Raw genomic sequence first — 15,000 nt, 5'->3', positions numbered from 1 at the left:
AAGAAAACGGGGGGCGGGCAAGCCAAGGAGGGCCACTTACAGGAGCGTCAAACTGATGCGACGTTTATCCCTTTAGGCACGTTTGTTCCGTTTTTATCCAAACTGCCGGCAAACGTTTTTATCCAAATTGACACCTCCGTTCGTTGAACACTTAAACTTGATCAACGAGTCATTTGGCGCCGATTTTCATATTTATCCTGACCGTCGCCAGATGATTTTATTCAGCCAGGGATGGGTAGGAAGCCTTATTGAAGTTCTAGTACCAAGACTTTTGACCCACAAGGACCTTCTGTGGCACTGCAAGACACTGTGGCACTACAAGACACTGTGGCACTACATGACACTGTGGCACTGCATGACACTGTGGCACTGCAGGACACTGTGGCACTGCATGACACTGTGACACTGCAAGACACTGTGGCACTGCATGACAATGTGACACTGCAAAACACTGTGGCACTGCATGGCACTGTGACACTGCATGACACTGTGGCACTGCATGACACTGTGGCACTACATGACATTGTGGCACTGCATGACACTGTGGCACTGCATGGCACTGTGGCACTGCATGACACTATGGCACTGCATGACACTGCATGACATTTTAAGACACTGTGACACTGCCCGTCAGGGTCATCTTACACTCTACATAACACCATTCTTACTCAGTTAAGTTAACAGAACCCAATCAGCTAACGGGGTTAAGCGAGAGATAATGTCCGTATAGGTGAAGAGACGAGATAATATGAGATCAGAAGGGGGAGGAGTTGGGGGATGGGAGTAAGGGGGAGGGGGGAAGGGGGGAGTGGGTCGTACGTGGGTGCGAGATAACAAGCGGGGATGGGTGACAAAGACAACCGAGCAGGAGAAGAATGTGCGTGGGAAGGACGTGAAAAATATGAGAGAGAGAGAGAGAGAGAGAGAGAGAGAGAGAGAGAGAGAGAGAGAGAGAGAGAGAGAGGTGAGAGAGAAAGAGAGAGGGTATGAATTTTGTTCTCCATTATAGGTCACCCATGATGAATTAAGCATTTTTGTTCATTCCCATAACATTTTCATCATTATTATATTTTCTATAAAATATGGGGAGGCTTTTTATAGTATATAAGGCATGTAATAAAGAAATAAACATCAATTTCTAAACCCCCATAGGGAGTTCAAATCTATAAGTTTTATACAAAGGAGGAGCGTGCCGACAGGAGACCTTTTGGTCCATAACTAGGTAGTATGCGGAAAAAATTAAAATTATAAATAAATAAAAGAAAAATAAATAAAAATGATAATAATATAACAACAAAGAAAATAAATAAATGCATAGGTATAGTTAAATATACACAATCAACACTAAAAGGACTTCAATAACACAGCGTCCCCTGAATAAAATCTATTCGTAGAACAAGAGCTCAAAAGGGCACCCTGAGCAACAGTGAACTGACATCAAGGGAGAACAGAATGAATGTGAACAACAGCGTCATCCTCTGAATGAAACGTGTCCCGCCAGTGTGTGTGTGTGTGTGTGTGTGTGTGTGTGTGTGTGTGTGTGTGTGTGTGTGTGTGTGTGTGTGTGTGTGCTGTCAAATGCATATCTGCAGGAGAGGGAGAGGGTGGGAAAGGGGAGGAGGAGGAAAAGGAGAGAGAAGAGGAAGAGGTGGAGGGGAAGGAGACGAGGGAGTAGGCTGGCATATGCATGTCTGCAGGTGGCGGAGGGGGCGGGAAGAGGAGGAGGAGGAGGAGGAGGAGGAGGAGGAAGAGAAATAGGAGAGAGAAGAGTAAGAGTTGGTGATAGAATAGGATAACGAGGAAGTGTATGAAGACAAGGAGGATGACGAAGACGTGGAAGAGAAAGACGAGGAGGTGAATAAGAGGGACAAAGAAGAGGAGGATAAAACGGAGAGAGCTTAGGTGTTGTATATGTGGAAGTGGGGGACGGGGGGAGGGGGGAGAGGTGGAAAGAGGGGCGGGGAGAGAGTCTAGACGGTGGATATAATAACACCCCAGTGTGTGGCGCGCCGGGTCCATTGCTCCCCCACCCCCCAACTTCCCCCCCTCGGGTTTGGGGGGGAAAGGGGGGTTCTAAGGGGGCAACCACCTTACTGAACTTACTTGGGTTTCTTGGCGAATCTAGGACTCATCACGTACCTGAAAAAAAAAAGAAATACGGGTTAGATGTATTCTTGAATCCTTTTTCTGGAGCGGTAGTCTGAGGGTATTTTGTTTTTGTACTTTTATGGGGGGGGGGTTGTCTCTTGTCTCAAAAAAAAAAAAAAAAAAAAAAAAAAAAAAAGGTAGATCATTGGCAAGTGGAGTGTTTTGTCGGACTTAACAAGCGCTTCTATCCGTACGGACGATATCGCATCAAAGAACTGGAGTCAGAGGTGACAAAGAAGAGATTTGGAGGGCAGTAGAAAGGAGAGACAGCTATCAGCATTCTCATGGTTATTCTTAATTTATCTATCTTATTTCATTTATTTATTTATCTTATTTATTTATTTTTTTGGTGCCACCATATTTTTCTGATAGAGGGGGGGGGGAGGGCTATCCCTGAGCTTAGGCACTTGTTCAAGCTGTTAACAGGTAGTTTTGAGGACCACAATGGAAATAAGCTTACGTGCTTTTTTTGTATTATCCTCGGCAATTGTAATTGTTATTTCGAGCCATGTGTTCTTTTCATTATCTGCACTTCATGTATATTGATTCAATGCCGAATCAAATTATTATTATCATTATCATTATTATCATAATTATTACTATTATTATTATCATTATTATTACTATTTTAATTAGTCGAGAGGGCATGTGTCGGGACTCGACAGAATCACTGCAGACAGTACCACAGTTTGACACTATCAACATAATACTGATACCACCGTGACCATTAGCGAGTGAGCTGCAAGTGACGGTGGTCCTACAAGATGGACGTCATAGAGAATCGTCTCCCAGCCTTCTATCTTCGTTGCCTGTCACAACCCTTGGCCAAGATATAAATTCAGGTCAACTCTTATTCTGGAATGGGTAAGAAGAAGAGAAAGAGGAAGAAGATGAAGAAAAATAGGAAGAAGAAGATAACGAAGAGGAAGAAGAGGAAGAAAAAGGAAGATGAAAAAGAAGAAAAAGAAGAGGAAGAAGATGAAGAAAAAGGAAGAAGCGGAAGAAGAAAAAGAAAGAGGAAGAAGAAAAAGAAGAGGAAGAACAAAAGGAAGAGGAACAAGAGGAAGAAGATGAAGAAAAAGAGGAAGAAGAGGAGGCGGAAGAAGTAAGAATACAAGAAGAGAACCACAACAAAAAACGGGACATTTATAACCCCATTTAATTGTTCTATTTTTCTTCTCCTTTGTCCTCTATTGTCCCTTCTTACCCATTTTCCCCAAGAATAAAAAATGACCTTAAACACATTTCGCGACCTGATTTGACCCCATTTGACCTGTCCTCTCTTCCTCTTCGTCCTCTTCCCCGTCGCCTCCCCTCCCACTCCTCCTCCACCTCTTTATTCTTTTCCTTCCTGTTCCTCTTCCTCATTTTCTCTACTCCATCTTCTCTTCCTTTCTCCCTCCTCCTCTTCCTCTTCAGTCTTCTTCTCCTCTTTGTCCTCTCCTCCTCTTCCTCATTTTCTTTCCTCCATCTTCGGCTCCTTCTCTTCCTTCCCCATCCTCGTCCTCCTCCTCCTCTTCCTCTTCAGCCTTCTTCTCCTCTTTCTCCTCTCCTTCTCTTCCTCTTCACCCTCTTCCTTGTTTTCACCCATTCTTTCTAACCAGCTTAACTTTATTATAAAGACATCAACCACCCTACCCGTTCCTTCCCTTCAACTTCATTTATTTAATTCTGGCTAAAAGGAAGAAGGGTTTCGCAATAAACCAAGGCCCCCTCAGCTTTAATAAAATCGCCTGACGTCTTTAACCTGAATAAACACACAAAGAGAGTCACTGTGCTGTAGGCTTCGACCCTCTCTCGCTCTCATCCCTCGCCTTTTAATCCCTTTCCTCTTCCATACAGGATAGAAACGCTAGTGAAATGTTGGTAATGATACAATTAACTCGTTATCTACAACCAAGAGTCACCCCTTAATCACTCTGATCCACTCTTTATCACCTCCTCCTCCTCCTCCACCTCCTCCTCCTCCCTCCCGCCTCCTCTCTTACTCAAGTACCTAACAACGGGGCAATGCAGAGAAACCAGCCCCTTTCATACCGGGTGATCCTCTTCATTTCCTGTCGCTTGGCGCAAAGCGATTTAATTAATTTCTTTAGTAACCCTTTCAGCATCGAAGGAGTGGCACCTGACCTAGATTGACCCCTTCCGTACAGGGTGATACTCTTCCCCTTGTCACGACTGCCGTCAGGGTATTTTATTCATTTCCGTGGAGCCCCCCCAGCCCTTCCCGGGGATGTGAAGATGTCGGAGATCCGTAGAGCTTTGGCGAAGAAGCAAAAGAAGAAAAACAAATACACGGAGGATAAGACGAAGAGGAATGTGGAGAAGGAAGGGGAAGGAGGAGGAAGGGGAAGGAAAAGGAAGGGGAAGGAGGAGGAAGAGAAGGAGAAAGAAGGGAAGGAGGAGGAAGGGGAAGGTGAAGGAGGAGGAAGGGGAAGGGGATGGAGAAGGAAGGGGAAGGAGAAGGAAGGGGAGGATAGAGGAAAGGAAGGAAGAAGGAGAAGGAAGAAGGAGAAGGAAGGGGAAAGAGGAGGAAGGGGAGGATAGAGGAAGGAGAGGATAGAGGAAAGGAACGAAGGAGGGAAAGTGAGAAGGAAGGAAGGAAGGAAGGAAGGAGTGAGGGAGTAAGAAAGAGGGGACAGAGGGAAGAAAAGAGAAAAGAGAGAAGAAGGAAAGAAGGAAGGAGAGAAAGAAAGAAGGAAGAAAGGAAGGAAAGAAAGAAGGAAGGAGGGAAGGAAGAACGGAAGAACGAAGGAAACGCTGACTATAGTTATGAAGACGAAGAAGGGACAGGGAGGGAAGGAAAGAGAAGGGAAGAGAAGAGAAGGATAAGAGAAGGGAAGGGAAGGGGAGGGATGAGGCGGGAAGGGAAGAGACGGGAAGGGAAGAGAAGGGAAGGAAAGAGAAGGGAAGAGAAGGGAAGGAAAGAGAAGGGAAGAGAAGGAAAGAAAAGGGAAGGGAAGAGAAGGGAAGAAAAGGGAAGGGAAGAGAAGGGAAGAGAAGAAAAGGGAAGAGACGGGAAGAGAAAAGGGAAGAGAAGGGAAGAGACGGGAAAAGAAGAGAAGGAAAGAGAAGGGAAGTGAATAGAAGTGAAGAGAAGGGAAGAGAAAAGAAGGGAAGGGAAGAATAAGGGAAGGGAGGAGAAGGAAAGAGAAGGATAAGGGAAGGGAAGGGAAGGGAAAGCTGGTTGAGTACGATCGAGGGCGTGGAGCGGCGCCCTCCTTCCGTGCCGCCCGCCCACCCGCCCGCTGGCCGCCCACATCAAGTAGGCAAGAGAGGTGTCTCCTTCATTTACGTCAAGTAGGTGTAAGGACGACGTATACGACTACGTGGTGGGCGTAAATGTGTTGTTTGTTTGTCCCGTGTCTGTCTGTTTGTAGGAGTTTGTAGGAGTTTGTGTGTGTTTGTGTGTGTGTGTGTGTGTGTGTGTGTGTGTGTGTGTGTGTGAGAGAGAGAGAGAGAGAGAGAGAGAGAGAGAGAGAGAGAGAGAGGGAGAGAGAGATTCTTAGTATTTAATCACGTGCTGGACTTGTGATAGACATTTATTATCCTCAAATAAGAGTTCCGAATTCGCATATTGGGCAACACTGTAACTTTATACCACCCTTATCCTCTTGCTCAAGGAGGCCAATAACGGTTTTTAGTATTAGTGATGCTTTCAACACGTGAGCAGGGATCGAACTCGGACTTCCCGCGTGATATCAAGACGCTACCTCTAAACCTATGCACACACACACACACACACACACACACACACAATGGCGCAATGGTTAGAGTTCCCGGATGCCACTACGGAGGTCCGGGATCGAATTCAGTCCAGGAGTGAAATAAGTTCAGTATCGTTGCGCTGCAAGTCGTTACTCCAACTCTCGTGGGCGGGCAGTTGTGTGTGTGTGTGCGTGTAAGGTCACAGCATTACCCATAGATCGGTAATATATGATCTCTGGACTCTCTTCCAGGAAGAAAATCGCTATCGATCACGAGTCCAACACGTGATCCAAGACCATGGTGAATCATACACACACACAGAGGACCAAAATTCCAATATCGAAAAATCACTGATAAAGCAATTACATACATCACAGCAGACAACCACATATTTATATTCCAATACTTAACAAGTCTTCCAATTCTTAACAATATATCAACTCGACGATGAATTAATATTTCTGGGGCAGATCTTCAGTGTTTAGATTGTTCCCTATTAGTATCTGTAATTGGGTTCACTCAATTACACACAGATCCATCGAACTTAAGGAAGATCATTTCGGGTTCCCGTCTGTTCAAACATGTTCATACATGTTCAAACATGTCCCACGGGTTGTCCTGATTAGGATGATTGATAGGATATAGATGGGAGAGAGAGAGAGAGATAGATAGATAGAGAGAGAGACAGCGAGACAGAGAAAGAGAGAGACAGCGAGACAGAGAAAGAGAAAGAGTGAGACAAAGAGAAATAAAGATAGAGATAGTGAGAGAGAGATAGCGAGACAAAGAGAAAGAGTGAGACAAAGTGAGAGAGAAACAGAGATATAGTAGTGAGAGAGAGAGCGACACAGTAAGAGAAAAAGAAACACAGTGAGAGAGAGAGAGAGAGAGAGAGAGAGAGAGAGAGAGAGAGAGAGAGAGAGAGAGAGAGAGAGAGAGAGAGAGAGAGGGAGAGAGGGAGAGAGAGAGAGAGAGAGAGAGAGACAGAGAAGGAGAGAATATCTTAGGCCCTTGATGATCCTCCATCCAGCGGTTGGGCAAGCTCGTGCATGAGACCATCACTGGTCTCTGTTGGTGAATACTATTTCCCTTCGTGAAATCAGCGCTTGTTATATTATATACTTCATGTAATAGACAAGCTACATTTCTTCTATATTTCAGGGACCAACACAGTAGTTATAATCTATCCTATCATAAAATTACACCGGAAATAATATCATACCTATAACATAATAGATTATGTTTTGTTTATGACGTATATACAACATTATTACATTAATGATGAAAATAATATAATGCACGCAAAGTTCTCTCACGTAGGTTTTATATATATGGATATATAAATATATGCAAAGGGGGACGGAGAGGGGGGGTCGCCGATTAAATGAAGCGGCCTTGCTGTGGATGTACTGTGTCTTGCGACACTGCTTCTGACCCAGGGCGGTGGGCAGGGTGCAGGGATGACCCGTCATCCAGGAGGTGCTCAGATGAGAGGAAGGGTGGGAGGGGTGTGGAGTGTATTTAGGGATGGAATGGGTGGGAGTGTTTTTATGCCTTTCCCTTTTTGGCTACCTCCCTTGGAAGGGGGAAAAAGCCTTGGTATATGTATGTGATGTATGTATAAATATATGGATATATATATATATATATATATATATATATATATATATGTGTGTGTGTGTGTGTGTGTGTGTGTGTGTGTGTGTGTGTGTGTATGTATGCATGTATTTCTCAGAATTTCTTCTTTCTTCTGGATATTTCTCACGGATCGGCAACACCCCACGGATCACCTCTCTGAAGAGAAACGCTCTCGAAAGGTAAATAGACAGCTTCGATGCCTATTTGAGGTCAGCATTTCGTTGCAACAAGCGACCTGCTCATAGTCCTTCCCCAAAGATTCTGTCAACAATAAACCTCACGTTATGGCAACATCCTGGTCCTGATTGCAGCTGACTGACAGGTGCAGAGGAAAAATACACACACACACACACATACACACAGACACACATACATGTGCACACACAATATTATGTCGTTAAAATATTCAAGCTGTTGTCCTTATTTACTGAAGAGAAATTGAAAGACGAAATTTCTTTATTATAAGATATCTTAAGCATTATGAACCTAAATATCAACCCTTGGTTCAATAACTCTATTATTATTATCATCATTATTATTTTATGTACATATATATATATATATATATATATATATATATGTATATACTATCAACCACAATACACTTTAATTCTAGACTGAAGTCTTATTCCGAGTTTATTCTTGATTTGTTTCGCTACAAAAAGTTTGTAGCGAAACTAATCAAGAATAAAACTCAGAATAAGTCTCCCGTCTTTCTTCTTCCCACCCACTTCAACTTATCAGAATGTTACAACAATATATACATATATATATATTATATATATATATATATATATATATATGTGTGTGTGTGTGTGTGTGTGTGTGTGTATGTGTGTGTGTGTGTGTGTGTGTGTGTGTGTGCATTGTAGAGAGACGAGGTTGATGACAATAAAAGATATTATTATTTGTAAATGTTTGGCTTATAATGCGTTATCCATGTCAAGTCATCCAAGTCGTCCTAAAAGGTTCATTACAACTATTAAGTCATTAAAGAAAGATATTGATATATATATATATATATATATATATATATATATATATATATATATATATATATATATATATATATATATGAGAAAGGTGGAAGAGTAAGACACGGGTCTAGGGCCGAGTTTATTCCTGACCGGTTTCGCTTAGAGTTCACACAATGTCTCAACATATGTATATATTGAAGTGTGAAGACCCTACCACTCATATATATATAATCTTGTAAAGAGATGAAGTTGAAGTCTAAAGAGGATTCACTGCTGATTATTTCATTGTGTGTATTTTCTATACAGCGCACGGTCTTCTTGTCTTCATCTTAACCGTTGATGATTCTCAGTATTTCTCCGATTGTTGCCGATGGACAAATACTAAGAAACATCAGCGATGAAGACGAGAAGGCCGTGCGCTCTATAGAAAACACTCACAATAAAATAATCGTGTGTCTACAAGAGAGATAGATATCTATATATATATATATATATATATATATATATATATATATATATATTCTTTTCTAACGAAATCATATAATCTTGGAGATTTTTTTTTTTTTTTTTTTTTTTTTTTACCAAAATTTCGTGAAGTGTTGAATCCTTTCCGGAGGGCATCGGGGTGCCTCCGATGAAATTTGAAATAATTACACGAGAGTTGGAACCAGATTATTGTGAAACTATATTTTTATTCATCTTAAACTTGTCGGAAATTTCAAAGGGATAAGAAAGTATGTTAACTGCTGAAGAGAAAATACTGTCGAAAATAATAATAATAACAAATAACAATAAACCTAACTTGATGAAACTGAATCCAAGATTTTTTTTAGGAAAAAAAAAAAAAAAAAAGGATTGAGGGAAGAAATAGAAAAACGGGTGACTTTTTGGTCCATACATAGGCAGAATGACAACCTTGTTTGGCTTTGGCGATGGGATCAACCTTTAACATTTGAGTTAAAAGAATTGATTAAAATAATAACTATATCAAATAGTGAGATTTCAATAAAATGACAGCGCCAATAAACAAATCAACAAACACACAAATAAATAAATAAAGATATTAATGTAGCTTCCCTTATACATCAGTGCACACACGCGCGCGCGCGCACACACACACACACACACGCGCGCGCGCACGCAAATGTTTATTCATAAGTATAAAAATACATGCACTTACCTAATTATAATATATAGGACAAAACCTACGCTCATTTACAGTCACTCATGTTCCTTAACTGGACTATTCCATCATCCAGGTTAGTCAACATGCATGTGCACACATACATACATACAAACACACACACACATATACAATCACATGAGGCACTCCACACACACACACACACACACACACACACACACGCACATACAATCGCATGAGGCACTCCACACACACACACACACACACACACACACACACACACACACACACACACACACCCATACACACACACACGCAAGGTATGGAAGGTTCAATAACAAAGGAAAACGTTACTATCTCACTTGGGATGGTAATAGCTGTCGATCACGAACCCTGCACGTGTTCTCTAACCATGGTGAGTCATACCCCCCACACACGTGCACACATACTATATACACACGCATACACACACATACACAACACCCGCATACGCCACTAAAACTAGCTAAATCCCTAAAAGAAATTGTCCATTTGTTTTGTTTTTTGTATGCGTACATGGTTTCTGTGTATGTGTAGATTTATGGGTGCTGCATGTTGCTGTATTATGTGATCTATATATACTCTCATACCCCGCTGGGGGTAGCCAGACTTGAATAGTCTTTAAAGCTTTTCAAACAAAGACACATACATACACACACACACACACACACACACACACACACACACACACACACAAATACACATTGATACATGCAAGAACACTATTCCCGCTGCACACTGGTCAACACAAGATAAATGCTTAGCAAGAGGAAAATGTCACAATTGACATCCAGGGTCACCATTCACGAGGTCACGCCCGAGAGGCCGTTACAACTTCATACAAAGTCGGCGTCTCTGCAATTGTAACTCAAACGAGGAGTTTGTCACGCCTCCGGCCCCCTCACCCCACCCACCCTCTTCCACCCACCCACACCCATCCACCCACCCACCCACCCACACTGTTGTCTCTGCTCGGCACCCGTCTTCCACCCGTCCCACTCCCCCATCACCCACGCATTCTCTGTCTACGCTCCCGTCCGAAGATGTGTCATGATATTTATGTCACCATGGCGTCACTATGAGACTCCCATCGCCCACAATGTAACACACGTCACGCCATTGTTGAGCACCCCTAACACACACATACACACACACACACACACACACACACACACACACACACACACGCAGTTGGTAGAGTTCCCGGCTGACACTACGGAGGTCCGGGTTCGAATCCCGACCACGCTGAAATAATTTCAGTATCACTGCGCTGCGAGTCGTTACTCCAACTCTAGTGGACGGGGAGTCGGGTGTGTGTGTGTGCATGTAATGTCACAGCATTACCCATAGATCGGTCATATAAGAGCTCTGAGCTCTCTTCCGGGAGGGAAATAGCTGTCGATCACGAGTGTAACACGTGATCAAAGCCCATAGTGAATCACACACACACACACACACACACACACACACACACACACACACACACACACACGAGCATCCAACGATATCTGCGGACACGAGGAAGAATAGTCGTTCTTGGTGACGAACTAGCCACAAACACGAACGCTCCTCCAGTTTGTCTTCGGTAGGTTCTTCAGAAAAAAAAAAAGAAAAAAAAAGAAAAAAAAAAAAAAAAAATAATAATAATAATAATATTATATCGATTTCGAAGATCATCTCTCTTTGGTATAACTTTTGTTGAAGCATTATTTTGTAATGTGGATATGTGTATCATTTATTGTTTTAATGTGGTCAGTCTATCTGCAGACTCTCTATAGACCTGAGGAAAAGGCCTTGAATTGGCCTCATTATGAGATCTTCCCCCTTCTGACATTGGTGCAATTACACAATAACCACCCTAGACGGGTGCACAACACCATCAATTAATTACAGGAAGGAAGATGGTGCAAGAAGACATATAAATGATGTGTTGTATATTGATACATAGATCAACAACACAAAATTACATTCTCCAAATTGTTTCAACATTTCTTTCCTTTCTTCGTACGATGATGAATTCCTGAATAATTAAATATTCTGAAAGAGTCAAGATGATAGACAGAGGCGGGAGGTTGGGATTGTGTTTTGATACACGGAAAGGCGAGGAGGAGTATGAAACGTAAGATACAGAGGAAATGTGCAAAATGGTGAAGACATTTCTTAGGCTCAGCGTCGACTTCGAGCGAAGAAAAAGATAAAAGAACGTGCTGGTAATAAAAAGGGCATTAATGACATGCACACGCACAAACGCACGCACACGCTGAAGAACGAACGAACGCACAAACACGCGCAACAGGAGACATTCGCACACATGCACGTATATACACATTTTTAAACATACAATGCACATACGTACACACGTATAGTGTAAACACATTACGTACATGGGAAAACGTACATCCACGTATACATATACGCACATGCACACACACACACACACACACACACAATCATAAACCCACACACAATCACTCTTTTGTAAACTTTTATTTCTGTTGCAACTATATTCCCAGAAAACCTTTTTCCAACACAAACACTGTCCTCCATTTCCTCTTGTAATCCTCTCATAACACTTCTTAAACACCTTCAATTCTTCCTCTTTTCCTTCTTTATTTACCATTATTATCTTCTGCATTTTTCTCAATTTTACTATATATTGTCCCACACCTTCTACCCCGCCCTTCTTCTCTCTCTCTTTTCCAATCTCCTTCCTCCTCGTCTCATTTCCTTTTCTTCTTCCTCTCCCCTTCCCTCTTACCCCACACTCTCTTCACTCTCCTCTCTTTTCTTCCTCTCTCTCTCTCTCTCTCTCTTTTCCTATCTCCTTCCTCCTCGTCCCATTTCTTTTTCTTCTTCCTCTCCCCTTCACTCTTACCCCACACTCTCCACTCTCTTCTCTTTTCTTCCTCTCTCTCTCTCTTTTCCTATCTCCTTCCTCCTTGTCTCATTTCCTTTTCTTCTTCCTCTCCCCTTCCCTCTCACCCCACACTCTCCCTACTCTCTTCTCTTTTCTTCCTCTCTCTCTCTCCACTCTCTTCTCCTTCCTTCCTTCCTCTCTCTCTTTTCCTATTTCCTTCCTCCTCGTATGAGTTCTTTTTCTTCTTCCTCTCCCCTTCCATCTCACCCCACACTCTCCCCACTATCTTCTCCTTTCTTCCTCTCTCTCTCTCTTTCCCTTTCTTCCTCTCCCCTTCTATCTCACCCCACACTCTTCTCCTTTCTTCCTCTCTCTCTCTCTCTTTCCCTTTCTTCACCTCCCCTTCCATCTCACCCCACACTCTTCTTCCTCTCTCTTTCCCTTCCTTCCTCTCTTTTCCCCCTCTCCCCTTCCATCTCACCCCACTCTCTTCTCCTCTCTCTCTTTTTCCCTTCATTCCTCTCTTTTCCTCCTCTCCCCTCCCCTCCTTTCACCCCAACCCATCCTTTCCCTGTATACTGACTGGATATATACACAGTCAATACCTTAGGATTTTACGTAACGCCCCTATGGACCAGAGGCACACGGCTATTTTTTTTTAAGGATACCAGTCTTCACTTAAACAAGAATACTAATTACTTCCATCTTCTGCTCTCCCTTTCATTCTCTTCTTTACCTCCTATCACTTCCTCTCTTCGGCCCCCAAAGATAGGAGCTCTCTTTACCACCATTACCGTTACGCTCTCATCATCCTCAAGATTTTTCTTTTGGCTAAAATTTTATTTCATCTTTCAAGAACTCCACTCCCCAGTACTTCCATGGACTCACCTCAACTCCCTCTCTTCCTCCCTCTCCCCCCCTCCCCAGCAATCTCCCCCCCCCCATCACCCAGCTAGCGTCTGAATATTCTATTCAGCAAAAGAGAGCCCCTCAGTGCTTTCAAAATTCACCTCTTCCCCCCTACCCACATCCCCAATAATCTCCTCCCTCTCCCCCTTCCCCTCCCGATATTCTCCTCCCCCCTCCCCCCAGAGCTCCCTGTCCACCCACCTCTGGAGTGCTGGACGATGATGGGGGCGCCTTTGTGAGCCAAATTGCGAGCTATCGAGGTCGATCTCCATGACGGTTCTTGAGTATAAGGACGACGCTGCTGGTAATGGAAGGATCCGCTGAAGGAGCTGGAGGACGTCGTTGAGGAGGGGCTTCCACAGCTGGTGGAGGTGGTGGAAGGTGAGGAAGACGACGAGGAGGAGGAAGAGGAAGAGGAAGAGGAGAAACAGGTGATGGAGGCTTCGGAGTTTCTTCGGCCGTGTTGCCTGTTGTAAGGTTTAGTTATGACGTCATGTCCTGTGACGTCGCGGCGCCCCGAAGGAGGAGGAGGTGGTGGAGGAGGTGGAGGAGCTCTGGCGTTGGAGATGCCCCGGAACTCCGGAGGCGTGCACTCCCGGAAGCTCTCTTGGCAGTAGGACGGTTCCCGGAAACTCGAAGGCTCTCGAAGACCGGGACGGTTCCCGAAATGGGCAACCGGATTGTGGTCCGCAGACTTCTCCCAGTGGTTCCTGAGCTGCCTCGCCTCTTCCTTCGCTGAGGCTTCTGGGCGGCACTCTGTGCCAGAGACCCCGGGCTGCGACGACGATGGCGCCAGTGCCAAGTTGCCATTCGAAACGCCACTGGCAGAGCGTGGCGCCACAGACAACCCCACATAGTTCGAAGACACCTTCGGCGAGGTGGTGGAGGGCGTGGAGTGCTGAAGTGGAGGCGGAGGGATGGAGGTGTCCACCATGACGCCTGACGAGTACATGGGAGGAAATCCTGGAGTGAGGGGCTGGGAGTCCAAGACACTCCCCCTCCGGAAGAAGTTCTCGTCAATGCCCAAAGGGGGAGTATCTTCCCCTTCGGGTGCGAAGCCGTTCTTGCCTCCGTTCCCGACCTCCCAGTGGTTGTCGCCAACCAGAGTCCTGGCGCCGGAGTCCAGCCCCTGAAGACTGGCGCCATTTTCCCTCACCTGGAGACCTATGCCGTCATAGAACTCCTCGTCTGTGACACATCCTCCTCCTTTCCCTACTCGTCCTCGTCCACCTCCTCCTCCTCCTCCTCCTCCTTCACCGAGCAACTGTGCCAAGTCTTGGCCCCCAACGCCGTATCCTCTTTGCATGTGCACCCCTGCCGGGGGGCTCCACTCCCTTCCCCCCGTCCCCTCCTCATGATGGGTCGGGTACATGACAGGGGGTGGATAGGCGAAGGAGTTGACGCTGATAGGCATGGCTCTCTACTCTCTACTCTCAACTCTTGGTAGTCACACGAGTCTCACGGACAGACAGACGGACATAGTCTTCGCGAGTTTCAAGAATGTCGCAGACATGTCACAGATCGCCAACAAATTGTAAATATATTTTAATAAATCTTACTTAATTCACTCATAACTAATC

At 44.3% G+C, this 15,000-nt stretch overlaps 1 protein-coding gene across 5 annotated transcripts in view; it reads right to left on the bottom strand.

Annotated features, from left to right (window-relative positions):
• smg (sterile alpha motif domain containing protein 4 smaug) overlaps positions 1–15,000 on the bottom strand; it is a 588,244-nt gene that overhangs the window by 517,992 nt on the left and 55,252 nt on the right. For 4 of the 5 annotated variants that reach the window (XM_076210531.1, XM_076210530.1, XM_076210532.1 and 1 more), the window contains exon 2: positions 13,622–15,000. This exon is cut by the window's right edge and continues 251 nt beyond it. The exons of the other annotated variant lie outside the window; for it this stretch is intronic. In XM_076210531.1, the coding sequence (XP_076066646.1) occupies positions 13,622–14,834 (1,213 nt within the window). In that variant the 5' untranslated portion in view covers positions 14,835–15,000. The remainder of the gene's footprint in view (positions 1–13,621) is intronic. 5 annotated transcript variants of the gene reach the window in all.

The sequence above is a fragment of the Oratosquilla oratoria genome, chromosome 27, assembly GCF_046742065.1.
Source record: "Oratosquilla oratoria isolate Oo_2021 chromosome 27, ASM4674206v1, whole genome shotgun sequence".
Taxonomy (NCBI): domain Eukaryota; kingdom Metazoa; phylum Arthropoda; class Malacostraca; order Stomatopoda; family Squillidae; genus Oratosquilla; species Oratosquilla oratoria.
This window is presented reverse-complemented; position numbering and strand designations above follow the sequence as displayed.